This window comes from Phascolarctos cinereus, unplaced genomic scaffold (assembly GCF_003287225.1).
Source record: "Phascolarctos cinereus isolate Bilbo 61053 unplaced genomic scaffold, phaCin_HiC Scaffold_9;HRSCAF=440, whole genome shotgun sequence".
Lineage (NCBI taxonomy): Eukaryota > Metazoa > Chordata > Mammalia > Diprotodontia > Phascolarctidae > Phascolarctos > Phascolarctos cinereus.
This window is the reverse complement of record NW_027556402.1, coordinates 105280832-105306158: the sequence shown is the minus strand read 5'-3', so window position 1 is coordinate 105306158 and position 25327 is coordinate 105280832. Positions and strand designations below refer to the sequence as shown.

General features: G+C 42.7%; 2 protein-coding genes across 6 annotated transcripts in view; one reads left to right on the top strand and one right to left on the bottom strand.

Moving 5' to 3' along the window:
- Positions 1-25327, top strand: part of FHIP1A (FHF complex subunit HOOK interacting protein 1A) — a 420438-nt gene that overhangs the window by 361479 nt on the left and 33632 nt on the right. For 2 of the 4 annotated variants that reach the window (XM_020994119.2, XM_020994120.2), the window contains one exon: positions 7849-18966. The exons of the other annotated variants lie outside the window; for them this stretch is intronic. In XM_020994119.2, the coding sequence (XP_020849778.1) occupies positions 7849-8102 (254 nt within the window). In that variant the 3' untranslated portion in view covers positions 8103-18966. Of the gene's footprint in view, positions 1-7848; positions 18967-25327 lie in introns of those variants that run through there. 4 annotated transcript variants of the gene reach the window in all.
- GATB (glutamyl-tRNA amidotransferase subunit B) overlaps positions 18520-25327 on the bottom strand; it is a 110970-nt gene continuing 104162 nt past the window's right edge. For both annotated transcript variants that reach the window (XM_020994123.2, XM_020994124.2), the window contains 2 exons: positions 21339-21473; positions 18520-19770 (listed from right to left, as the gene is read on the bottom strand). In XM_020994123.2, the coding sequence (XP_020849782.1) occupies positions 19645-19770; positions 21339-21473 (261 nt within the window). In that variant the 3' untranslated portion in view covers positions 18520-19644. The remainder of the gene's footprint in view (positions 19771-21338; positions 21474-25327) is intronic.

Sequence of the window (25327 nt, the reverse complement as noted above, 5' to 3'; positions counted from 1 at the left end):
CACTCTTCTTTCAGGATATTTGTGAAGACAACGTAAGAGGGGAACAAGCCCCCATATTAAGTAAGGTCTGGGAGTTCTCATTAAATGTTTTTGGAAGTATTTGGGTAGGAAAATGAAGTAATCTAAGTGTAATAATCTTAGAAACCAATGGTTCTTTTTTTTTTTTTTGACAAGGCAGCTGGGGTTAAGTGACTTGCCCAGAGTCACACAGCTACTGAGTGTTATGTGTCTGAGGCTGGATTTGAACCCAAGTCCTCCTGACTCCAAGGCTGGTGCTCTATCCACTGCACCACATAGCTGCCCCAAAACCAATGGTTTTTAAGATATTATGTCCTTTTAAAAAGCAGAGGATGGCTTAGAGGAACATACTTAACCAAACAAGAAATAGGAGACATCATAAAAGAAAATGGACATTTTGACTACAAAGTTTTTGCAAAAACAAAATCAGCACAGCTAGGAGGTAAAAAGAGGCTGTCAGTTGAAAAAACAAATCTGTGAGAAGCATGGTACAGTGCAGAGAGTGCTGGATTTTGACCCAGAGGACCTGGGTTCAAATCTTTCCTCTGCTACTGCCTATGTGACTTTGGAAAAATCACTTTAACTTCTCTAGGCCTCAGTTTCTTCATCTGTGAAATGAATGGTTTGGAATAGATAGTCTCCAAAGTCCTTTCGAAGGGCAACTAGATGGCACACTGGGCCCGGAATTGGGAAGACTCATCTTCATGAGTTCAAATCTGGCCTCAGACACACTTAACTGGCTGGGTGACTCTGGGCAAGTCACTTCACCCTGTTTGCCTCATTTTCCTCATCTGTAAAATGAACTGGAGAAGGAAATGGTGAACTACTCCAGTATTTTTGCCAAGAAAACCCCAAATGGGGTCACGAAGAGTTAGACGTGACTGAAACAACTGAACAGCAACAAAAGTCCCTTCCAGCTCCAGATCTGTGGTTCTTTTATCTTTGATAAAAGTCTAATGTCCAAGATATAGAGGGAATTGACCAAATGTTGTTCCTCAAGAGATAAGTGGCCAAAGGATATGAACGGTTTTCAAAAAGAGGATGATAATGTGACATTTGGCCCCTGGAAACCCACTTAGGTTGTCAGGCCGCAGTTATCCAGACTTGAGCTTGAAAGATGAGTGAGAAGACTCATTTTTTTTTTAAACCAGGGCTGCCAAAGGAGGGGGTGGGGACGATGCCAGGGCAGTGTGGTGGAGCAGTTCTGGCTGCATCTTTCTGAGTTACACCCTTTGTAAAGGGCTCCACAGATGCTCAGGAAAAGCCCGGCAGGCAGGAAGGTAGGGTATAAATAAATGTCAGGGTGCCAAAAGCTACTTTTCCTGAAATGTTTCACCGTGTCTAAAAATTACAAGGGAAGGCTTTTGAGCAGAATGCCAGAAAGATTTCTGGAGGTTGTTCAGGGGAGCATTACACAAGGGTCTTAACTCATGGGGAGAAGGAAAAGCGCAGCAGGGGTGGGGATCCTGGCTTCTGCCGATTACCCTGCTCCTCAATTGTAAGGGGCTCTGATATACACCAGCAAGAGTTCCAATCCCCTGAACTTCTCATTTAGAGAACTCCTTTTCATAGTGAAAAGCCCCTGAGCTCTGCCTTGTAAAGGGGGGACCCACAGATCTTATCCAAAGAGTGGTTTTGTAAAAGGGAGAGGGGTGGGATATGCTTGTTGGAAAGTTAGAAACTGCATGTTTGGCCTATATCACATTCTGTGCTGTCTTGGAGAGGGAAGTGGGGAGGGAAGGGGAGAAAAATTAAAAACTCAAAAGCTTATGGAAGTGATTGTTGATAAATCAAAATAAATTAATTTAAAAAAAAAGAAGAAAAAAGAAAGTCAGAAACTGCCCAGCGTTCAACACTCAAGAAGGGAGGTCTTGTCTCTGACATAGTGAGGGAGATAGAGCGCTGGTCTTGGAGTTGGGAAAAGCTGTGTTCAAGTCGTCACCTCAGATACATAGCTCCAGATCACGAGTTTAAAAAACTGTGCCTATTTCGTGGGTTGTTGTGAAAATCTAAAGATTTTCTATCCTAATGATAATCTACCTTAAAGTGCTGACTGTCAATTGTTATCATTAGTGAAACTAATAAAAAGGGAAAGAGAATAAACATTTTTGTAGTACCTGCTATGTGCCAGGCTCTGGGCTAAGTGCTTTACAAATATTATCACATTTGAGTCTCACAGCAACTCTGGGTGGGAAGTGCTGATATTATCCCCATTTTACAACTGAGGAAACTAAGAGGTTAAGTGACTTGCCCAGGGTCACAAGGTAGTGAGTGTCTGAGGCAGGATTTGAACTTAGGTCTTCCTGACTCCAGGCCCCAGGCACTATCCACTGTGCCACCGAGTTGCCTAAAATGGCTTCCCTTTAAAAGCAACAGCGGACTGATCTGCTGCTGTACTAGAACAGCCAGTCTTACTCTCAAGCATGCTTCACTCCCTGTGGACACAAGGCTACATTCAGGCCCATCCTTAATGGTTTATGGATCCAGGAAAATCACATTGTCTCTTCAAACCTCTTCTTTTTAAAAATATATATATTTCCCTCAATTATACGTAAAAATAATTTTAACATTTTTTTTTATTTTGAGCTCCCCTCCCTCTTTCCTCCCTCTCTCCCTCTTCTCCTTCCCTGAGACAGTAAGCAACCTGATATAGGCTATATATGTCTTCCAACCTGTTCTTGCCCACTTCTTTCTCCCCTTTACATTAAAAAAAAAATCAGTGAAGTTGGTTATAAGGGAAGAAGAAATCCCAAAAGGTGAGTCTGATCAACATATGTGGCAAGGCCCATCCGAGCTGGGAGGGTCATTTAATCCTGTCTTCCTTTTACAGATGAAGAAATAGTTGAACAATTTTAAGTGAATTACTCTATGTAAAGTGCTTTGCAAACTCTAAAGTGTTATATAAATGCTAGCTATTTTAATTGAACCCAGACCCTGACACTCAGTATAGTGCTCTTTCCACCTGACTCAGGCCACTTTGACTAGGTCAGGGGTGGGGAACCTGTAGCCTCGAGGCCACATGTGGCCCTCTAAGTCCTCAAGTGCAGCCCTTTGAATTCAAACCTCACAGAACAAATCAGGATTTTACACATTGGAATTTAAGGCTTAGTGGGGAGGAGATTGTCTGTGGTCATATAATTAGTTGGGCCAGAGTCAGAACTTCCCTTGAGCCCTGTTTTTCTTTCCAGTGTTCTTTCCATAACACATATAAAGCAATCTGTAAATTTAAAAATATTTAAAATGTCAGCTATTTTTATATGCTTCTGTCCATTATGACACTTCTGCATACATGCAACTGCCATATTAATATTATTTTTGTAAGGTCTCCACACCTTCTACACCCTTCCCTTTTGCCTCTAGCAAAAAACACACACTCAGCTCCCTATAAGAGGAAAGTCAAGAAGTCTCCTTTAGAAAGCCTAGAGTTGGACAGAACAGTTAGTTCCATTCCAGTCCTGCCTCAGGGAAGGGAGGGTCATGGGAAGCAGATCCTGCCTGCTGCAGCTTGCTATCTGTCACCTTCCCTCCTCTTCTTGTCCCAAGGATGGGACCACAGAGTTGGAAGGGAGCCCAGGCCCTTCTGTGGGTTGAGCCAGTGCCTCCAATGTGGGGCTGAACACAAATCCCTCCGCATCATCCCTAATGGATGGTCCTGTAGCTTTTGCTTTGAAGCCTACAATGAGAAGGAACCTGTTAGTCTCCCAAGATGGCCCATTCATCTCATGGATTAGGAAACTTTGCCAAGTCTAAATTTGCCACTTGGGTTCTGCTCACTGCTCCTCATTCTGCCCCTGGAGACAAACTCTCCCAAGTGAGAGTCCTTCAGATACTTGAAGGCTGCTCTAATATCCAAATGTTCTTTTCTCTCAGCTAGCCAAGCAGAGGTCTTTCAGTCAATGCTCGTGTGTCACAAACTCTAGGCTCTTCAACACCCTTGAGGTCTTTCCAGATGTTCTTCATCTTATCATCATCCTTTCTAAACTACGGTGTCCAGAATTAGATACAATGCTAAGGTGTGGCTACCCAGGGCACAATGCAGGGGGACTATCATTTCTGTATTCCTGAACACTTTTCCTCTCTCAGTGCACCTGAAGATTGCTTTAGCTTTCTTAGCTGCCATCTCATACTATTGATTTATGTTAAGCTTGTAGACCCTCAAGTCTTTCTCAGATAACCTGCTGACTAGCCATAAATCCCCCCTTCTTATGTTGTTTTCTACTGCAGCTACACTCCAAGGCCATATAGGAAGGGAAGGGAATGAGTATTTATATAATACCTGTATGTACCAGTCACTGTGCTAAGCACTTTAAATATCTCATGAGACTCTCTCACAGCAACCCTGCAAGAGAGGTGCTGCTGTTATTACCCCCATTTTACAATTGAGTAAACTGAGGCAAACAAAGGATGAGTGACTTGCCCAGGGTAACACAGCTAGGAAGTATCTGAAGCTGGATTTGAACTCAGGTCTTCCTAACTGGGGGGGAGGTGTCTTAGAGGACTGTAAGCTCTGTAAAGTGGGCTGGAGAAAGTAAAACCTGAGTTCAAATCTAACCTCAGACACTTAATAGCTTTGTGACCCTGGGCAAGTCCCCAACCCAGTTTGCCTCAGTTTCCTCATCTGTAAAATGAGCTGGAGAAAGAAATGGCAAACCACTCCAGTGTGTTTGCCAAGAAGTCACAAAGAATTGGACATGACCGAAAAATGATGCAATAACAACAAAAGTGAAACCAATCAGTCAGTAAACATTTATTAAACAACTACTGTGTGCCCAGTGTTATGTGAAGTGCTGGGAATACAAAGAAAGGCAAGACAGTCCTGCCCTTGGGGAGCTCACAGTATATAAAGTGAGACAACATGCAAACAACCACGTACAAGCAGGCTACACGGGGCATAGCTAGAGAATAATCGACAGAAAGGAGGTTCTAGGCTTGTTTTCTTGTGTTTATTGTCCTTCATTCTCGAAGAGGGCCAACGACCTCATGAGGGCGATGTCTTGACTTGTGAGTGAATTGGATTTCAGTGAGGCAGAGCTGCACAAAGTCATCAACTCACTCTCGCCTCCAGAGTCACTGGAGTCTAGCGGCAACCCCTAAGTCAGGATGACTGGAGATGGCTCAGCTCCTAGAATTAGGAGAGATTGGGAAGGACTTCCTATAGAAAGTGAGATGGTAGCTGAGGAAGCCAGGTGCCAGAGGCGAGAAGGGGAGGTCATTCCAGGCATGGGGAACAGCCACTGAAACTGCCTGCAGTTGGCTGATTTGAAAAAATACCTGTAGTCAGGAGAAGAGTCCGTCCTTCTGTGCTGCCCCTAGAGAAGTCTTTGAAAGATGAGGAGAATTCTGAAAGGCCAAGATGAGAAAGGGGGCGCAGGGTAACCATAGGGGAATAACCCATGTCCAGTGTACCAAGCCTAGAGATGGCATGTCAGGCCTGGACAGCTTGATTTGGAGGTTTTGAACCGGGGTGAGTGGGAAGATGATCGTGCTACCAATAGACTTGAGGAAGTTTGGAGGAAGGGGATGTTTAGAGGGGAAGATACCGGTTTGGTTTTGGGCGCATTGAGTTTGAATTGCTGGTAGGACTCTCGGTGTGTTGCTGTTAGAGATTTGGAATTGGGATTTAGGAGAGAGATTAGGACTGGGTATAAAGATTTACAAAATATCTGTGTTGCAGGGATAATTAAACCCGTGGGTTCATAGAGAGTAAAAAGAAGAGGGCTCTGGACAGAGCTGGGGAGTGGAAAACAAGGCATGTGAAAGGAAATCCACTTGCAAATTGAAGTTCTCAAGTATGAGGAAAGGGGTTGGGGAAAGGGGAAAACTGGGAGCCAGGATACCTGGGGACTGGTAGATCGCAGCTGCCAGGATGTGGATAAGATGATTAACCTGGATGCAATGAACCTTAAAGGAGCACAGGTTACTGAATGAAGATGGATGGTAGGGGGAAGGTGTGGAGGTGGCAATGAGAAACAGGAAGCTTGCCTACATCTCTGCCTGGCCCACTGAATAGTAGGCATGTATATCCAATACAAGAGAAGGTGGTCAGGACTGCAGTAGAGGAGTGAACTTTATCTTCCTGTCTTCCTGTTTCCAGACTAAACTCAGACCGTAATACAAAGGAAAAGGGGCTGGATTTGGAGTCCTTCTGTCTCTCATTACATTTTTAAAAGTGACTTTAGGCAAATCACTTTATCTCTATGGGTTTTTTTTTAATTGAAAAACTTTTTGTTTTTTATTAAATTTTATTTTATTTTTACATCTACATTCTTTCCTTCTTACCTCTCCCACCTTTAATGGGAAATAAGAAAAATAAAACCCCAGTTACAAACATATATGGTCAAGTAAAACAAATTCCTGTACTGGCTATGTAAAAAAAATTCTCAATCTGTATTATTGAGTTCATCACCTCTCTGTCAGGAGATAGGTAGCATGCTCTGTGGATTCAAGGTTGATCATTATATTGATCAGAGTTCCTAAGTCTTTCAAAGTTATTTGTCTTTACACATTCTGACCTCCTTGCTCTGTATCAGTTCGCAACAAGTCTTCTTGAGCTTCTCTGAAATAATTTCTTATAGCACAGTAGTGTTCAATCACATTCACATGCCAGAACTTGTTCAGCCACTCCCTAATTGATGGGCATTCCCTTAGTTTCCAATTCTTTGCCATTAATAAAAAAAAATTACTATAAATACTTTTGTATAGATGCATCTGTTTCCTCTTTCTTTGATGTCTTTGAGGTGTAGAACCAGTGGTGGTATCACTGGGTCAAAGAAGCATGTATAGTTTAAATAGCTTTTGGGGCGTAGTTCCAAATTGCTCGATCGGTTTATAGTTTCACTAATAGTTCATTAACGTACCTGTTTTCCCAAAGCACCTCTGCTTCTGTCATTTTCCTTTTTGATCAACTTTACCAGTTCCGTGGGTATGAGGTGGGACTTCAGAGTTGCTTAATTACCATTTCTCTAATTATTAGTGATTTAGAGTATAGTTATTGATAGTGTGGATTTCTTCCTCTCAGTACTGCCTGTTCATATCCTTTGACCATTTGTCAATTGAGGAATGGCTCTTTTTCTTATACATTTGAATCAGTTCCCTACATATCTTAGAAATAGGTTCTTTATCAGGAAACTTGCTACAGAGATTTTTTTCCCCCCATGTCTCTCCTTCTCTTCTAATCTGAACTTCATTGGTTCTGTTCGTGCAAACCCTTTTTAATTTATGTAATCAGAACTGTCCATTTTACCTTCTGTAAGCCTCTGTCTCTTCTTTGGTCAGGAACTCTTCCCCTGTTCATATCTGACAGGTACTTTCTTCTTTGCTCCTCTGCTTTGTTTATTTTGTTACCTTTTATGTCTTGGAGTTTATCTTGGTATGTGGAGAGGAATGTTGGTATATACTGAGTTAAGGCAGGGACACGACCATTTTTGTGCCATAGGTCCTTTTGGCAATTTGCTGAAGTCTATGGACTTTTTCTCAAAATAATGTTTTTAGATGCATAAAATAAGAGACATAGGAAACCAATTATATTGAAATATAAAAAAACCCCAAATATACTGAAATATAGATTAATTTTTTTCCCATCCAAGATTATAGGCCCCTTAGGTCTAGAGGTTAAGAACTTTAACCCACAGGTTAAGAATCCCTGCCAACATCTCTCTTTTTGCCCTACATAGATGTATGTAGATACATATGGTAAGTAGATATCATAGATGATGCTGTATCCCCCCATCCAATGTCAACTCCGTTCAAGTAAGGGAACCAAGAAATCAAGTAGTATTTGAGACCCTATGACGTCAGTGACAGCAAATGTTCTTGCTTTTTTGACTTCAGATCACAATCAGGACTCCTACTCAACAGCAGCTGGAAGGAGCATTTTGGACAGTCCTTCGAGGATGCTTCAGGCTTTCCTACCCAACAGAGGGAAGACACCAGGGACCCTTCCTAGCATCCCTCTGCCTGTGAGGAACACCATGCTGGCTGCTGCCCTCTTCCCAGAATTTCTGAAAGAACTGGCAGCCTTGGCCCAGGAGCATTCAATTCTATGCTACAAGATCCTGGGTGATTTTGAGGAATCTTATTGTTAGCCCTTAAAAAAAAAAGCAAACAAAAAACCAAGTTTGTGTAGTTTTAAAAAAGGGTTTTAGTGTTTTGACCGGTTTTTAAATACAAAGCTGCTTATAAAAATTTCTACTTTGATATTTCCTGACAATACTTGATCTGGGAGGGGAATAATCTCTTTATATATTCTCTCTCACCACTGGGCCTTATGATCTTATGCTGTGTAGAAAGTCTCATGAGGTGATAGCTTGCAAGAGGGCTTCTCATTTTGCTCAACTTCTCCCCCAATTTTCTGTTTGTCATCCCTTTCTCTCCCCTGCCTTGGGCCTTTCAGCTGAGTGTGCACCTGGTCTCCACTTGGACAGACATTTGTTTGGGGCTACCCTGGGAGTCCCAGGCATGCTCCACTCCTTTGGAATCTCTCATCACCAGGCACACATTGACCTCTCTGGTGCCTTAATGAGGGAAAACAGTTCCCAATGGAACATGCCTGAGACTTAGCAGACTGCTCCTCTGGCCTTCAGTTCAAGTCACCAGGTTCTTTAGAAGGAAGAATGGAAAGAAATGGAACCCCTGGCTCTTCTTTGCATCCACTGAAATCAAGCATCTCCCTGCAAAACAAGTGTACTGTTCAATTTATCTTGCCTTAGGGTGTGGGAAGCCTCCAGCGCAGGGCTGGCCACCAGGAAAGTCAGATGGAGTGTTGAGGCTGGCAAGAAGTAGGAATGCATGGAATTTCCCCATTGTGTTTGTGAGCAAGACTTACTTTCATCAGCCTCCCTTTGCTCCCTAAACACAGAAGTGAGCTTAATCTGGTGAGATTTGCACATAATAAAATGTTCCTATGCAAGTGGCAACCTTGTTTTTTAGGAGACTGATTATTTCTCTCTTGACCAACTGAAGAAAGGCCAGCATCGTTTATTCATGTCTGAAGGACAATTAGAATTGTTTTTCAAGTGCTCCCAAAAAGGAAACCTATAGACTCGAGACAATTTCATTGCATTTGGGGAATAGGGCTTTTAGCATTTGTGTAAACTAAGTGCTGCCTGTAGAAACACTGGTGATGTTATACAGTTGTGTGCTTTTTCTGATGTGTCGTTGCACACCGTAGAGGGGTGCTGTGTGCTGTTTTCTCCCCTTCACCCTGGGAGCCAGGTGAGCAGATGTACACAGGTTCCTAGGATCTGTGCTGAGCCAAGTAGCTGCTACTGCCTCACTCCAAGAGGAAATTCTGCTTCCTGAGTAATGGGGTTCATTAGGAGGGCCTAAGGTGGAATGTATGAGTGCATCACTGTAGTTGCCTCTCTATCCTCCCAGTTCTACAGACATGCCTTAAACCACCCTGGAAGGGAGAAACTGAAAATAATTGTGATCAAAACATGATTCTAGACGTAAACATTATTTGGAGTGTTGAATTATATCTTCTCCCCTTCTCTCACTGTGCCCCATGCCACCTTCCACCCCCATCCTCTTGTTTTCAAGCAGAGCTCTCCAGGGTAGAAAAACCAATTCATAATAAGCCTGCAGTATTATGAAGGAAGGAGATCAAAAAGTCTAGCTTCCTGCTCTGTTTGGGCAAGAAAAACAGATGGAGTCCCCTGGGCCGGGCCTGTCCCCATGAAGTAAGCTTCTTCTCTAGAGACCAGTTAAGAATATGACTTTGAAGTGCTGGTTTAATCCTGATGGAAGCTGAGAAGGCAGGAGAGGAGCTTGGAGAAGGCACCAGCATTGGCCATTTTAAAGATCCTGAAGGGAACAGAACTTGAGGTACGGTGCCTATCCGTTGGAAGACTTAGGAAATAAGAGGGAATTTGACCTAGGCTAGAGCTCGGAGGCAATGTGGCTTAATGAAAACACCAGCTGGATTCTGCTCCCTCTGTGGCTCTGGAGAAAGCACTTAAGCCTTCCAGACCTCAGTTTCCTCACTGAAGGAGTTAGGGGGTTGGACTAGATGATTTCTAATAAAGTCTCATCTAATTCTAAGTCTTCTGATCCTATGACCTCTTAGGGATTATATTTAAGCCTTAGTTCTGGAATTCTCAGTGAGAAACCAAAGTCTCATTTTTTTTTTCTGACTTGAAAATCTTTGCCTTAAAAAAAGCTCATTGGACAGCAGTGGGGCAGCCTGAGTGTTTCAGAATGGAAACCTCTCACCTGCTTGAATCTCTAGGCCCTTGGTTCTATTTTCAAATCCCCATAGGTCTCTGTTTAGAAGAGAATATAGTTTGCTATGCAGAGAGAGCTAACTGTGGAGATTTTTAAGTCAGGAAAAGGGTTGTGGGAGTGGGTGGGAGGGGGGTGAGGAAGGACTTTTAAGCTGTCATTTCATGGGATGATTTAAATCTCTCACACCAAAACCTTTGAACTTTATGTTCCTCAAGTATTTCCTTCTGTTTAGACTCACTATCTAATGAAATCGCTTATGTGGCTTGCCAGAAAGGTTTGCTCCTACTTTCTGCATTATCTTTTTCAGATCCGTTATAAAAGGCCTCTGTGGTTGCTGTCTTTGGGGAAGAATAAGAATTTGCTTTTTATGACTCATATCTTCTTTAGTCAACTATCTACCTTCTCCATCAATGCCCCTAATGGAAGAAAAGGTGATATGCATCACTCATCACAGGGGTTGCAGAGAAGCTTTTAACCTACATGTATAGAAAACAAGTTAGCCCTCTACTGATTTTGAATTTAAAAATAGGACATGGCTATTTGTGGGCAAATACTGCAACTCCAAAGCATGCCCCTTCAAAGCTATGACCAGGGTTATCTGAAATGAAGTTTGGGGACAAACTGACCCCTGGAAGCCAGGTCTAAATAAGAGTAGGGGTTGGAGGTGGGCGTCATGTATGCTGCTTCTCTTGAGAATGCCCTGGAGAAGGTGGTGAGAGAGTAAATGGAATGAGGTGGGCAAGGGAAAAATGGGGAGTGGGTTATGATGGCAACACCACAGAAGAGCAACAGAGGTTTGTGTGGCTTAATAAGGCAGCAAAGAAGTTAATCCTGAACAACCTGTGAAGTTAAGCTGATTTAGGGGCATGAAAGGAAAGGAATCTATTTGTAGAAAACTTGAAAGATAGATCCTGATAATATAAGGTACTGAAAATGGAAAAGGGGTGATAATGAAGGATCCCCTGTGCAATAATCAGGATAAGAAATAAAAGCAAATAAATGCCTACTTTTCTTCCTGGCCCCTAGGAACTCTTACTTAAAAAAAATTGGGAATAGCTTCTTCTGCTATAATGTAAACTAGAAAAGGAATTTGGAGGAGGATGACCGTGGAATAAGATTATTTTTGAGTTTCTAAAAATAAGAATAGTGGCCAGATTATAATACAGTGTGATTGACAGAGTCGTCCTGGATTGGGAGCCAGTGAGCCTGGGTTCCTTTCTCTGCTGTTATGTGACCTTCCCTAAGTGACATTACCTCTGTGAGCCCGAGTTTCCTCATATGTAAAACAAGGATTGAATTTGCCGATTCTTCTGGTCCTTTCTGTCTCTAAATCTGTGATCTTTGGTAGCTAGAAAGAAGTAAGGGTACTATATCCTTGTTGATTTGGTCCTCAGGTGGGGCTGTGCCAGCTTTGTAGACTTGGGGAAGGAAGGGTACCCACTCAGACACAGACTTGGGTGAGGTCCAGAACTTTCTGGGTTGCCCATTTCAGCTTTAATCTCAACTCCGGTTTCAACACCTGTATTCTGAACTGACCACATTTCATCATTCAAAATACAGTAGAGCATGTATATCTGGAAGCCGGATTTTGAAAATGGGCAAATATTTCAATTTAATTTAAAAAACGTGGGAGAAGGGTAGGTTGGAGGAAGAAATTAGGCAAGGTTGACCCTGATAGTTTATCTCCACCTCCCACTAGTAGAGATGGGAATACTGCTGCCAAGTACTTTTTTCATTCATCTTAGAGGACTTATAGGGAACGGGTTTTCTTTATGGTCCCATGCTTTGCTCTGGAGAGGTGGAGGAGGGGGAGTGAGAGCGATCCTGAGTTTGTCAAGTTTGTGGGTGTATGTGTCTGGTCCACTCGGCAAAACTCTTTCCGCTTGGGGAAATGGATGGGTTTTATTGGACTCAGATGTAGTAGACTTAAAAGTCAGTGTCATTTGGGTTGACAGAACCATCTTTTTGTGGCTGGAGGCTGCGAAGTGTTTTGCTTGCTTGTGCTATCAGGCGTTCTCAGGGGGCAGCCGCCAATGCTCATGGCTGGGTTTGGAGAGCTGTGCTTATTGAGGAAGCTAGCTTCCTAGCCAAGGAAGAAGACATTCTCCCATTGCCCTCTACTTGTCTACTGTAGGCAGAGTGGCCGGTGTATACCCTTTCCTCTCCGTGTTTCGTATTTCTTGTTCTAGAGGTGTTTGGCTTTCTGTATCTTTTGGGATGGTTTGGAGCTAAGGACAAGGGTGGTCTACTCTGGACCTGGAGGTACACAAGCAAGCGTGGGGCAATGTTCTTCCCTACAAAAGCCCTTGCTTTCTTTTTTTTTTTTTAAACATCTATACTACTGACCCATGTTTGCTGTAGGTCCCCAGCTTATGCTTCAGGTCTGCTTGATTTAATCAGCCATTACCAGTGCTGTGTTTACGGAAACCGCTGTCCCCGCTGGCCATTTGTATGAAAGATTTTATTGCAGGATGGCTGTGATTACACATGCTACTTGATTGTGCATGAACCTCAGCTAGCCTGGCAGGATCAACTGTAGCAGGGGACAGGCAGTGGGGTCAAGCTAGCAGCCATAGGTCACTCTGCTCCCTGCCCTGGGCCCCCTTGGATGTTAGCCATTAGTTTGCACCTCCCTTGACACCCAACTCTATGCCAAATCACTCCTAAGAACAGAGTAGTGGAAAGGTTTAAGATCCCCTCATCCTTACAGAAATTATGGAACTGAGCAAAACGCTTCTTAGGAATGGCCTTTCTTAAACCTAATATTCATTAGCAGAAAAGCTCTCAGAAGGGGGGAAGACTTGTCTCCCAGATGATTTTGTGCCCATAAATCGTTTCTTCACTCAAGCAGTTAATAGCCCATTAGCAAGCAACTAGTCCTTGTTCTAGAGGGCAGATTATCCTGGCAGCTCATTTACTGGGTAAACTGGGCTTTGGCCAAATAGATGTGGGTAGGGGCGGGTGGGTTTTGAGTGAAGCCCTTTGTGGACTAGAGAGGGGAGGAGCCAGAAAAGAGGTATTTGTTAAAGGTGGTTGGCAGGTTATGGGAAGATAGCCAGAACCTCTGACCTCGTTTCTAGGAACCAAAGGGATTTCAGCCTCCCAGCTGCACTGCACCAACCACTGCACCATCATTAACAGTTAAGAGTCTGCTGCAGTGAAAAGAATGTTGAATTTAGAATCAGAAGGCTTGGGTTCAAATCCTTTCTCAGCCACTTAATACCTTGGGCCAGTCATTTAGCTTCCTAATCCATAAAGTAAGTGTTGCGTTACATTGTCTGCTGTCTCTTCCAGCCCTTGATCTTATCAAAGTCATAGTCATCTACTCAACTCCCTTAGCCAAGCCCAGTATTTAAAATTCCAGCAACAAAGTCGGCAAACCACTCAACCCATCCCAGGTGTCTTTTGTGGTCTCCCAAAATCTGCCACAGAGGGTCAACAGGCTTATTTTGACTGTGCGTGATCAAAGGCCGACTTCAGTAGGTGGTTTCCTATTATTAGCCTATTTTAATTGATTTGTACAGGTTAGTCCTTTGTTCTCTATGATTTTATTTTCGCTCCCCCCCCTCCCCGGGGGCGGGGGATTTAGCCACCTGTACATTCACTATCTGGCCTTTGGCCTCTTTTGGACTGTCTCTTCTTGAAATGGTCATGCCACTTTCTTCCTCTCAAGGGCAAACTGAGCTTAATGTTAACTCACACTTTTATTAATAAGCAGGCTCTAGTGAGTCAACAATTCTTCCCCACCCTACCCACTGCCCCATATGATGCCTTTTTGAATCTGTGACAGTATAATGGTACATCTCAGTTCCGACCATAAAGGCTTCCTAGAGCTGAGACTGCTCTCAGGTCCCATTTGTTATGTACTTATTAGGGAATGAATGAGCCTTATATTTCCTTGAATGTTCTGAAGTTAGTGATGTTACTGCCTGACTTGTTAGGAGGAAATGTCTCTCCTGGGCAGTATCCCTTTTATTGAGCAATCATTTCAAAAGAGGGAGATTGGGATTTGATGTTGCCTGTCTTGAATGATTTCTAGGAAAGTCCCTTTGGCAGAAGAGGCGGCAACTGGTATGCCATGATACAACCACCAATTTGACCATTCAGTACTTTTTTTTCTTTTTAAATAGTATTTTTTCCAAGTACATGTAAAGACAATTTTTTAAAACATTTTCTTTTTCTTTATAAAATTTTGAGTTCCAAATTTTTTCCCACTCTCCCAGTGCAATTTGACATGGGTTATACATGGGCAATCGTGTAAAACATTTTCATATTAGTCATGTTGTGAAAAGAAGAAACAGAACAAAAGGAAGAAAACACACCAAAAAAAAGTGAAAATAGTATGTTTTGATCCACATTCAGATTCCATCAGTTCTTTTTCTGGTTGTGGATAGCATTTTCCATCATGAGTATCTTGGTGTTGTCTTGGATCATTGTATTGCCAAGAAGAGTTAAGTCAGTCAAGTTGATCATTGTGCAAGGTTGCTGTTACAATGTTCTCCTGCTTCTGCTCACTTCACTTTGCATCAGTTCATGTAAGTCTTTTCAGGTTCTTCTGAAATCCTCCTGCTTGCTGTTTCTTATAGCAAAATGATATTCTATCACAATCATATACCACGACTTGTTCAGTCATTCCCCAACTGATGGACATCCCCTCAGTTTCCAATTCTTTGCCACCATAAAAAGGCTGCTACAAATATTTTTGTACACGTGGGACCTTTTGCCTTTTTTAATGATCTCTTTGGGATACAGCCCTAGTAGTGGTATTGCTGGATCAAAGGGTGTGTACAGTTTGATTGCCCTTTGGCAGTGTTCTCCAGATGGATCAGTTCACAACTCCAACAGTGCATTAATGTCCCAATTTTCCCACATCTCCAACATTTATCATTTTCCTTTTCTTTCATATTAGCCAATCTGGTAGGTGTGAGGTGGTACCTAAAAGTTGTTTTAATTTGCAATTCTCTAATCAGTAGTGATTTTGAGTATTTTTTTCATATGACCAGCAATAGCTTTGATTTCTTTTTGTTAAAACTGCCTATTGCTATCCGTTGACCATTTATCAATTGGAAAATGACTTGTATTCTTATCAATTTGATTCAGTTCTCTATATATTTTAGAAATGGGGCCTTTATCAGAGACACTTTCTGTAAAAATTGCTTGCCAGCTTTCTGCTTTCCTTCTAATATTGGTTGCATTGGTTTTGTTTGTGCAAAACCTTTTTTAACTTATTAATGATAAAAACTATTTTGTAATGCTATCTCTTATTTGGTCGTAAATTCTTCCCTTCTCCATAGATCGGACAGGTAAATTATTACTTGTTCTCTTAATTTGCTTATTTAGCACCTCTTTATTACAAAGAAGAGCAAATAAATATATCTGGCTAAAAGTCAGAGGATTTTTTTTGGTAAAATATTTGTATTTTCCTTAGTCTGCTTTCTTCTGTCTTGTCTTAATGCTTATTCAAATAAATGTAGGTTTGTTTGTTTTTTTTAATGGTTAACTGAGCGTGGTGGCACACACATATAATCCCTGCTAGGATCTTTGCCAGGAGGCTGAGGCTGTTGGATTGTCTGAGTTCAGGAATTCTGAGCTGTAGGACCAGCAGTAGGACTAAAAACTAATTGGATATCCATACTAAGTTTGGCACTAATATGGTGACTCCCTGGGAGCACAGGGCCATTAGGCTACCTAAGGAGGGGGCAGACTGCCCCAAGTTGTCAAAATGGAGCAAGTTATAATTTCCATGCCAGTCAGCATTGGGTTTGGGCTCATGAGTGGCTGCTGCACTCCATCTGGGTAAGAGAGAACCCAGTTTCCTCTTTTCTTGTCCCCTCAAAAAAAGAAAAAAAAAAGGTCACTTTGTAGAATCCTTGAGCCCTAGAAGCTGAAGCTGCTTCTAAATTGTGTATATGATGGGGCATGGTCACAAGCTTACATATAAGTGAGGCTCTTGGAAAACAAGAATTAAATTTTAAGATAGTTTCATTCCTTCCAGGTTACTCATAATAAGCAAGTTTCAAAACCTGGCTTTTAGCTACAACTCCATCCCCATCTCAGCAGTGGCATAGGGCTAGAAAGCCCATCTTTGGTCAACTGCACTGGCCAATTTATTTCGCTTCTAGGTATGTGCCCAGCCTCTTGAGTTCTAGTCACCAGGGTGACAGAAATGATAAGTGTTATGATTAGATGTGATCAGTTCAAAAGGAGTTTCATGGAAGACCACCTGCTAAGCAGTTATTCTTAAGGATCTTCAACATGGCAATAGTACTTTCACCCAAGCTCTCCCATGTAACTCTCTCAACGATGCTGTAAGGGCAGGTAGCCCAAGTATTTGTTTTGTCCATTTTTACAGATGAAGAAACTGAGGCCCAGAGAGCTTAAAATTTATTCATTCAACAAACATTTACTAAGTGCCTTTTGTGGACCAGGCATGGTGGTAGGTACTGGAGAAAGACAAAAATGCAACAGTCCCTACCCCTGGATGAGTTTTCATTCTTTTGGCATATATTAGACAACTAGTGTCAGACTCAAATAGGAACAGATCCCTGCAGGTCCCATTTGACTTAGAAAACCAGAGATTAAGATCATCTATGTTTTATTGTATATTTATTTTGTTAAACATCTCCCAATGACATTTTAATCTGATTCCTAGCTGCATTCTTGAGTGTTGCCTCCGCCTCTGCACTGGGTGGCCTCTTTTAGTTGTTTCTGGCCTTACTGCTCTCTCCATTTATGTTTAGGATACATGTAAAAATGCTACTTGTTGAAGCAAATTTTTCTCTGCATAGTCTTATTTTCATATCACATATTTCCATTCCTCTTACGATCTTTGTGACGTAAGGTACGCTGCCATATTCTCAGAGCACCTCACTATGCTAACTTGGGCGTGTCTTTTCCCCTCTTGGACTTGTTTTTTTATTTATAAAAATGAGGGTGTAGGACTAAATGACCTCTGGAAGTGCTCTCTACATCTGGTGGGCAGTGGTAGGATTTGAACCTAGGTCGACTCCCAGGCTGGTGTTGAGCAGTTCAAAGTGGAGGAGACTTTTCACAGGGGCAAAACTCCACTTACTCCCAAAGCTTGGTCTTGGCCAGGATGATATGTTGTAAGTCGGTCTGGGAGAAGGGCCTGTTTTCCCACATCATCTCTCTCACAGTCAGAGCTGAGTATTGGCCACTAACCTCTACAGGTGGAGCTTCTAGTGACAGATGGCAAAGACTCCACCTTGGTGCTAACTCATACATTTTAATGAGATTTTCCTTGAATAGCGGAAAAAGGGTACCAAACAAAATTCACACCCATGCAAAGAATGTATTTAAAATGCAGTTTTACTGAGACCCACTGGAGGACTGAGCTACTGCTTTCCTTGTGAATTTTCTGGGGCCTTAAGCAGACAAATCACATTGTTTAGTGGAGGGTCCAAGTAAAATGTCTGTGATACTGTACCTGAGTTTTTACAGTTGCAGTTAGATCAACACAAAGTCCTTTTGGGGAGATCTTAAAACTTGGTAATAGTCAATTGTCTGCAATGTAAAAGATTTGGCATTTTAAAGGCCAAGTGTTTTAACTCTGACATTTTTCATTGTGAATCTTCAGTCTCTAATATGGTTTACAAAGACATTTGCCTTTAAAAAAAAATTCTTGATAGTGCTGCCATCCTAATTAAGTAATGGCTTAAGTTCTGAAAAAAGCCTGAAATGCCTTGGCCAAATTTTATTATCCTAGATGCTAAGGCCTTTTGCAAAAGATTGACGCAAATAGCAAAACTCTATTTGTTAAGAGGTTGCTTTCCCCTCTCATTTGGGATTCATAGAGTTATGGAATCTAGAGAGAAAAAAGAAAATCAGGGTTGAGTTTCTTGCTTTCATAGGGAGGGTTGGAGAAAGTAAAAATAGGCTTTTTGTTTTCAGGTCTGTTAGTTTTCAGTGTTTAAGTAAGAAACCCTGCATGCAGTTTTTGCATGTGTGTGTGTATGCATGTGTGTGAGGTAGAATCTTAAAATTCTAAACAGCTACCGACAAGAATGAAGAGGTTACCTGCTCATTCCTCACTACTTATCTAATATTGAGAGTGCAGCCATCACGAACCAATTCCTCTTTTTGAAAGGTAAGGGGGATACTTTCCTCCCCTCTACATTCTCTCAGGGAATGACCGTCTGTTTGCAACCAAGTGGGTATTTGCAAAATGTGGAGGGACGGGGCTGAAGCTGGTAACACATTTTTCATGGTACCCAGCTGTCACTGGAACAGCATTAAGTCTAAGAGGAGGTGACTATATCTTTTATGCATTTTGTTTTTATTAACGGCTGATGACATTTTGTATCAAGCTAGGGCCACTGCAAGATTTTACTTTCTTGTTTTTGTCCCATGTGATTTAAAAGCAAAACAAAAGAAAACAAAAAACCAAACTGTTCTTTAATAGCCAGCTCTGAGTCAGACACTACAGAGGCCTACTGTGCATCGTGGACAAAACGGTGTGACGAGTCACAGGACATGAATAAAAAGCAAGGCCACCTTCATTTGGATGTCACATTAAGTGCATGATGATTATTTTTAAAGGTCAAGGTCTCTATTTGCTAAGTTAGAGTATTATGCTTTCTGGATAAAACAAGTCAACCTAATGTTACAGCTTTTTCGGGTCATCTGCACAATATTTGAATTGTAAGTTAATTTTTTTATGTGAAGTATGGGTATATATTTTATTCATTAAAATATTTGAAAACATCTATTTGCCTTTGTTTTTTTTTTAATATGATCTCAGTTAGACCTTGTGTCCAAAGCTCTAGGTCCCTCATATCCTCAAGGGCCAAAAACCAAAGCATCCTTATTAATCGGGTGATGAGCAGGTAGGGGCGATACCATTGTTTCCCTGCCCCCGCACCTCCCACCACAATCTTGTGTGCAGATACTGCAGTTCCTTTTGCCTGAACCAACCAATTTGTAGTGCTAAAAATATAGTGCTTGAATTACGGGATTTACCTTTTTTTTTGTTTCCCTCTAAAGAGAAAAGCTGGTACATCCTTTGAAATCATCGAGCCTGATTTATTTATTTCGGAATTCTAGAATCTGCGACTTCAGGCTGCTGCTACATTTCTTACTGAAACCCCCTAAGCTCCCACTGGCATAGAAACAAACACGGGAGCAAGACCTTCTGTTCTCCTATGGAGAATTCCTGGTAATCTCGGTCTGGGGAGTGGAACCCAGTGAAAGACATTTTGTAAAGTCAGGATGGCATGCTGCTGATCTGGGGTGAGCATGGTGGGTTCCTGCTTGGCTCAGGAGAAAATGAGACCCTGAGATCAGAGCCTGTGGCCGTGAGGTCCTAGGGAAGGGGCCCAGACACAGTCTATGCTGGTTTGCCTTCTTCATGTTCCAGCCAAAGGGAGCCAGCCCCAGAGCTGCTCACTGCAGCTGCTTCTCCAGGATCTGCTTTATCCTGCCTGGGTCTGCTCGTCCTCCCGTTGCCCTTCGGACTATCCCGATCAGTTTATTCACGACTTTCTGGTTTCCATTCTTCACTGCCATGACCTTCAAAGAAATGAAGAAAACACACTTAAGAAGAAAAGCAAACAGCTGTACTAGGTAGTTGTTTCTTAGCCTTATCTGGGGGTAGGGAGAAAGGATTCTACCCAAGGTTGAGTCTGGTCATCTTTGTTGGCCCTTGGCCTTTTTTGTAAAGACAAATCTGAAGATCACTCTGCTGAAGGGAAATTTCCAAACTTTGGTTTCTGATATAAATGAATGGGAAAATTATCAAGTGAAGGATGGCCTGGATCTGGGCTAGTCTGGAAACCCAACTCGCCTCCTTCCCTCTTTCACTCCTGTAATGATAAGAGGAGGGCACGCTAATGGTGATTCAGCCAAGCTGCTTTCCTAAGTAGTAAGAGCAATCTGAGCTTCTTAAAAGTCCTCTGAGTGAGCTAGTTCCCTAAGGGAAATTAAAACAGTCTGATCACAGCAAAGAGAGTGAGTCTCTCTAATTCTGCAGTAATGGCTCTTGGTAGTCACTGAAAATGCAGGCTCTGTTTAAAAAAAAAATTGGCAGCTCTTTTAAAGTAATCGGATGGTGCAAGGGAGAGGAGAGACACTGAAGGCACATCAAATAGCAACTAGCTAGTGAGGCAGGAAGCGGCTCGTGACCTTTGGCCCTGACGTTCCTCCAGTGGCTCTAATGCTCAGGTCCACCTGCACTCAAGTGCTTCAGGATGAATCAAACTCCGAGAGCATCTTTATCAGTGGCTACAGATGAGGCAGGAAGATGGAGATTGCGCAAGCTCATCTTCTTTATCAAGAGCTCTTTACGGGCTGTTAGTGTCTTCCGGCGAGCTGATGAGTAGGTGGGGACTGTTCTCTAAGGGATGATAGCAATTTTTTTTCCCCCACATAGAAAAATCCCTCTAGACAATATGATTAGACTGGGGGAGGGAGAGGCCCTACTCATTTTAACTTGCCTATTTTGTGCTATGCTTAGAACACAAAATGACTTGGTTTTCAGCCACGCTCCTGTCAAGATTTTCTCCATAATTTAAAAATAATTTTCCATGCTGCCTTTACAATCACTGGTGGGCTTGAAGCTGGGGGTGTTTCCATAGCCATCTCTCCCCTCACTGCAGGACCTGCAGGCTAGCTTCTTATGATGAGGTCCTCCTTGCTCCTGACAACTTAGCTGGGGTGGATGGAGAGTTATTTTCAGCCTTGAGAAAGGCTGGGCACCTAAGAGATCAAAATTTTGATCTGGTGATTTTGGTGACACTCCTATAAAGAATTACTTCAATGCAAATTAAATGGTGTCAGAGGGGTGAGAATTTCTAATGAAAATAGAGCTTGAATTGTCCCAAACATCAAGAAGGATAAAAATACTGACGCCGGGCCAGCCAGGCTTAGGGACAAAGCCCACGCCCCATCTGAGGGCAGAAAGGCTCTTAGGTTTTCTCCTCTGGATGACGGAGGTAGCCACCAAGCTCACAGCTCATACTGGAGGTCAGAGACCTTTGGATGCAGATGAAAAACACTGCAATTGGGAAGAAACTTCTGGCCACTTGTGCTGCTGGCAGCCCCCTCCTCCCATGAATAAAGTAACAAATAAAACCAGTCACCTGCTGAGGATGCTTGGCCAGCACTGCCTGGCATATCTCTTCCAGCTCCTCTTGGTTTTGCAGCAGTTCAAGTTTCTTCTCTCGAATGATCTGGCCTGGAGTCTTCCCTTGGTTTTGCCACAACTCCTCAAAAACCTAAGAACCACAGTGGGGAGGGCATAGCAAAGAATGATCTCTGATACAAGGCATGGCTCCCAGTCCCTGTGTGCCAAGTTGAAAGGGTTTGGGGAAGGGAGGAGGAGGGAGAGACAGGAGTCTTTCTTATACTGAAAGTGAAAGACTCAACTAAGTGATGTGGAGAGAACACTAGATTTGGAGTAAAAAAAATCCAAGTTCAAATTCCGATTCCTTGGGTGGCCTTGAACAAGTGGCGTAAACCCTTTGGGCCTTACTGTCTCCATCTGTAGGACAATGGAGTTGGCCTAGATAAGGTCTAAGGCCCCTTCCGGCTCTAATGCCTAGCATTCATTTTTCATCAGTGTTCTATCCTGAACCACTGGTGACAAGTGCACTGGGGGAAAAGTAACTTGAGGCTACTGGTGGCTCAGGACTCCCCTTCCAGCAGTCTGAACAGGTCTTTAGTGGGGGCCTCCTGCATACCCCTCTTAGAAAGCTGCTTCCCTCCCACTCGGCTGAGTCATGACAGAGATGCTGCTTTATCCGGGCAGAGCCAGCCTTCTCCCTCTACGGCACTGCTGTGGGAGTTGTGAGGGGGCAATGACTAGTCCCAGGACTCCTGCTGACAACCGGGAGACACACACACTATAAATCCGATGAACTAATTAAATTAAACAGCAACTTTGTGTAAAGGCTGGGACCCACAGAAAAGCGGTAGGAGGCGGCCAGTGGGGCTGGGACCAGCTTGACTCCAGATAACTCATCCTGCTTGGGGAGAGGACTCTGCGAGGCCAGGAAGTTATCTGGCTTCATTATGAGAATATAAAATAAAAACATAAATTAAAATGCACAGAATCCCCAGGCCTACCTCTTATTCATCCCCTACAGGTAGAGCTGGATCCAAGCCTGACTGGGGCAATTATCCATTCATATCTATGTGCTTTTTTATTTTTTAAAAAATAATCCCCTTGAAAATGAGGAGTATTTGTAAGGAAGAGAAGCCTTCGGGCCTAGGGTGGTTATTTCCCTTCTTCCTTTTGTTCTCACACTAGCTGGGGGCTGCAGCAACATTCTTTGTTCCTCCCCGAAGGCTACGGGTCCATGCTCGCCTGCAGTCATAATTGTATATTTATATCATCATTACTATGGCAATGAAGGAGATGGAAAACTCCCCATTCCCATTGTGGCAGAGAGGGGGGGCCAGTCCTCTTAGGAGAGCAGATTTGTCCAACAACCAGTGTGAACAGTACAAGAAAGGTAAGGTGAATGGGATGTTGCTTTCAGGCCTGGCAAAGTTGTCTTGACTTCCCCAGCCCACCAATGTGTCCAAGCATGCACATAATTCCTGCAGACTGTTAAACATTTGTTAAGCACCTTCTGTGCACAGAGCACAGTGCCTTTGGCATGGTTTGCTTAGAGCGTCAGGACCAATGAAGCTGAAGCTGTGGCCCTGTAAACTCTCCCCTGTGTTACAAGCATGGGGCCTGTTAGCCCAGTGGGATGGATGGGGTAAGAGTGCTGGTAGATACAGTCTCTCTTTACAACATTAAATATTAAAAAAACAAACAGTCTCAGATCCCCATAATAGGTCAATCTCCGTAACATATGATCTTTCTCTTTATTCAAGGTCTAACTCAGGTGCCACTTCTTTTGTGAATGTTGTCCTTACCATGAAATCAGCTACTCTATCCTCAAATCGTCCCATTCCACGTTGTCAGGATCTTTCCATTACCCATACCATATTTACCTTGCATCATGTGTAACTGTGTCCATAACACTATTCCTCCGGTGAACTGTAAACTCCTTGTGGTCCTGTGTCATTCTTCATTCACATTTTTTTTTTACCTAGCACAGTACTTTGGTGCTTAATTAATACTTAGAGATTTGCCACCTTGGAGTCATCCTTTAGAGTCTGGCTTGACTCTTTACCCTCCTTTACCCTCTTCAAAGCCAGTCACCTGCCAAGTCTTATTGATCTTGCCCAACATCATTCACCTTCTTTTCTCATCGAGGCACACTGCTAGTCTAGGCTCATGACCCATGGTCCGCCCCATCACAGGAGTTTCTTCACTGGTCTTGCTGAGTTTGGCACAATCTGGCTCGTTTGGTCTGCCTTTCTGGACCGATTTTTCCCAGGACTCCCTCTCCTGTACTCAACGCTCCTGCCAATCTGGCTGATTTGCTCTTTCCCACACGTCACACTCCATCTCTGTCCTCCATGCCTTTTTATAGGTTGTCCCCCATTTCTGGAATACACTGTCTCCTAACCTTCCTCTCCTAGTCTCCTTCAAGGCTCAGCTCAGGAGCCGAGGACCTCCATAGGCCTTTTCCAGATCCCCCCAAGTTTTCAGTGTCTACTCCTGAAATAATTTACTTTGTAAATGCTTATATAGGCTATGTGTACCAGAAAGAATACTAGACATAGGATGCCCTGGATTTGAATCTAGCCTCTGACACTGAATAGCTGTGTGATGATATACAAGTTGAGAGCAGCTATGGCAACAGTGGATAGAGCTCTAAGCCTGGAGTCAGGGAGAACTGAGTTCAAGTCTAGCCTCTGATAAGTACTAGCTATGTGTCCTTGGGCAAGTCATATAACCACTGTATGCCTTTCAACAGCCAGTCAACTGCTAAGTCTTATTGATCTTGCCCAACATTATTCATCTTCTTTTCTGTAAAATGGGAATAATAATAGCATTGACGTTCTAGGGTGGTAGTGAGGATCAAATGAGATAATTATAAAGCACTTAGCACAATGTCTGTCATACAGTAAGTACTATATAAATGTTAATTCCTTTGTTATCAATATTAAGTCACCCTCTTTGAATCCCCCTTTCCCCAAGGGCCAAATACAAATGAGATAATGTGTTTGTGAATGAGATAAATGTTTGCAAATCTTATAGTACCCTATAAACTTGAGCTATTGCCATCATTATTTTTGTTATTATTATAATCTATGTACATATTCCCCCTTGTATCTTTCATTTGTCATGGTCTCCTTCTGCACTGTGGTGAAGCCTATCTACCCCTTTTCAGAATATAGTTTTAAAATGCAGATTACAGAGGGATCAATTATACTGAATTATGATTATTAAAATACATAAAAAATCAAGTTCACAGACCCCAGGCCCTATCAGAAGCTCTTGAACAAAGGGACTGTTTTTGCTTTCATCTTTTCACCTTTGAATCCCTGCTGCTTAGCATGGTATCTTGTATGCAGGAGGTGCTTAATAAAGGCTTGCTGAATCCAGTCACTGAATGAAAGACAGTATACTTTATAATGCACCTTTTCCTCACAGAAGCTGGCAATAATGAAGCCTGGGTACCTGGTCTTTGCCCTTTTCCCCTGATATCTTTATTTTCTGAAGATTCAGTTGAAACCTCGAGGGAAGTCACTAGCAATGTCTGGTGGGAAAGCTGTCTGGTTCCATGTCTTCCCAAAGAGTTGTTGGAAAAAATGTAGGGAAATACAAATTCACCTTTTCTAAATGACTAATGAAGACTTAAGATGGCCATGGGCACCAAATGGGACACGTGGCTTTCCTAACTGCTATTGTGAGCTCTACAGGAAAAAAGCACATAAAAAAGCATGTTGTTATTGTTGTTGCTATTTTTTTTTTATAAGATACACTGGTGTTTAAAAGAAAAGCAGGTTTTTGGCAAAGTGTTTATTTCTGTTCAACTCTGTCTGCAGAGATGCCTAAAAAAAGAGACTACTCAAAAACGTACCAGCCATAGGTAGGGCATCCCTCGAGGTCTAGAACACGGCTCAGAATAGAACCGCCGCTCCCCGCTTTGCTAATCAAGAATCTACACATCTCTGGGAGGCAGAGCAGTTTGGTAGAAAAGGCGGGATTTGTTTTAGGCAAGGC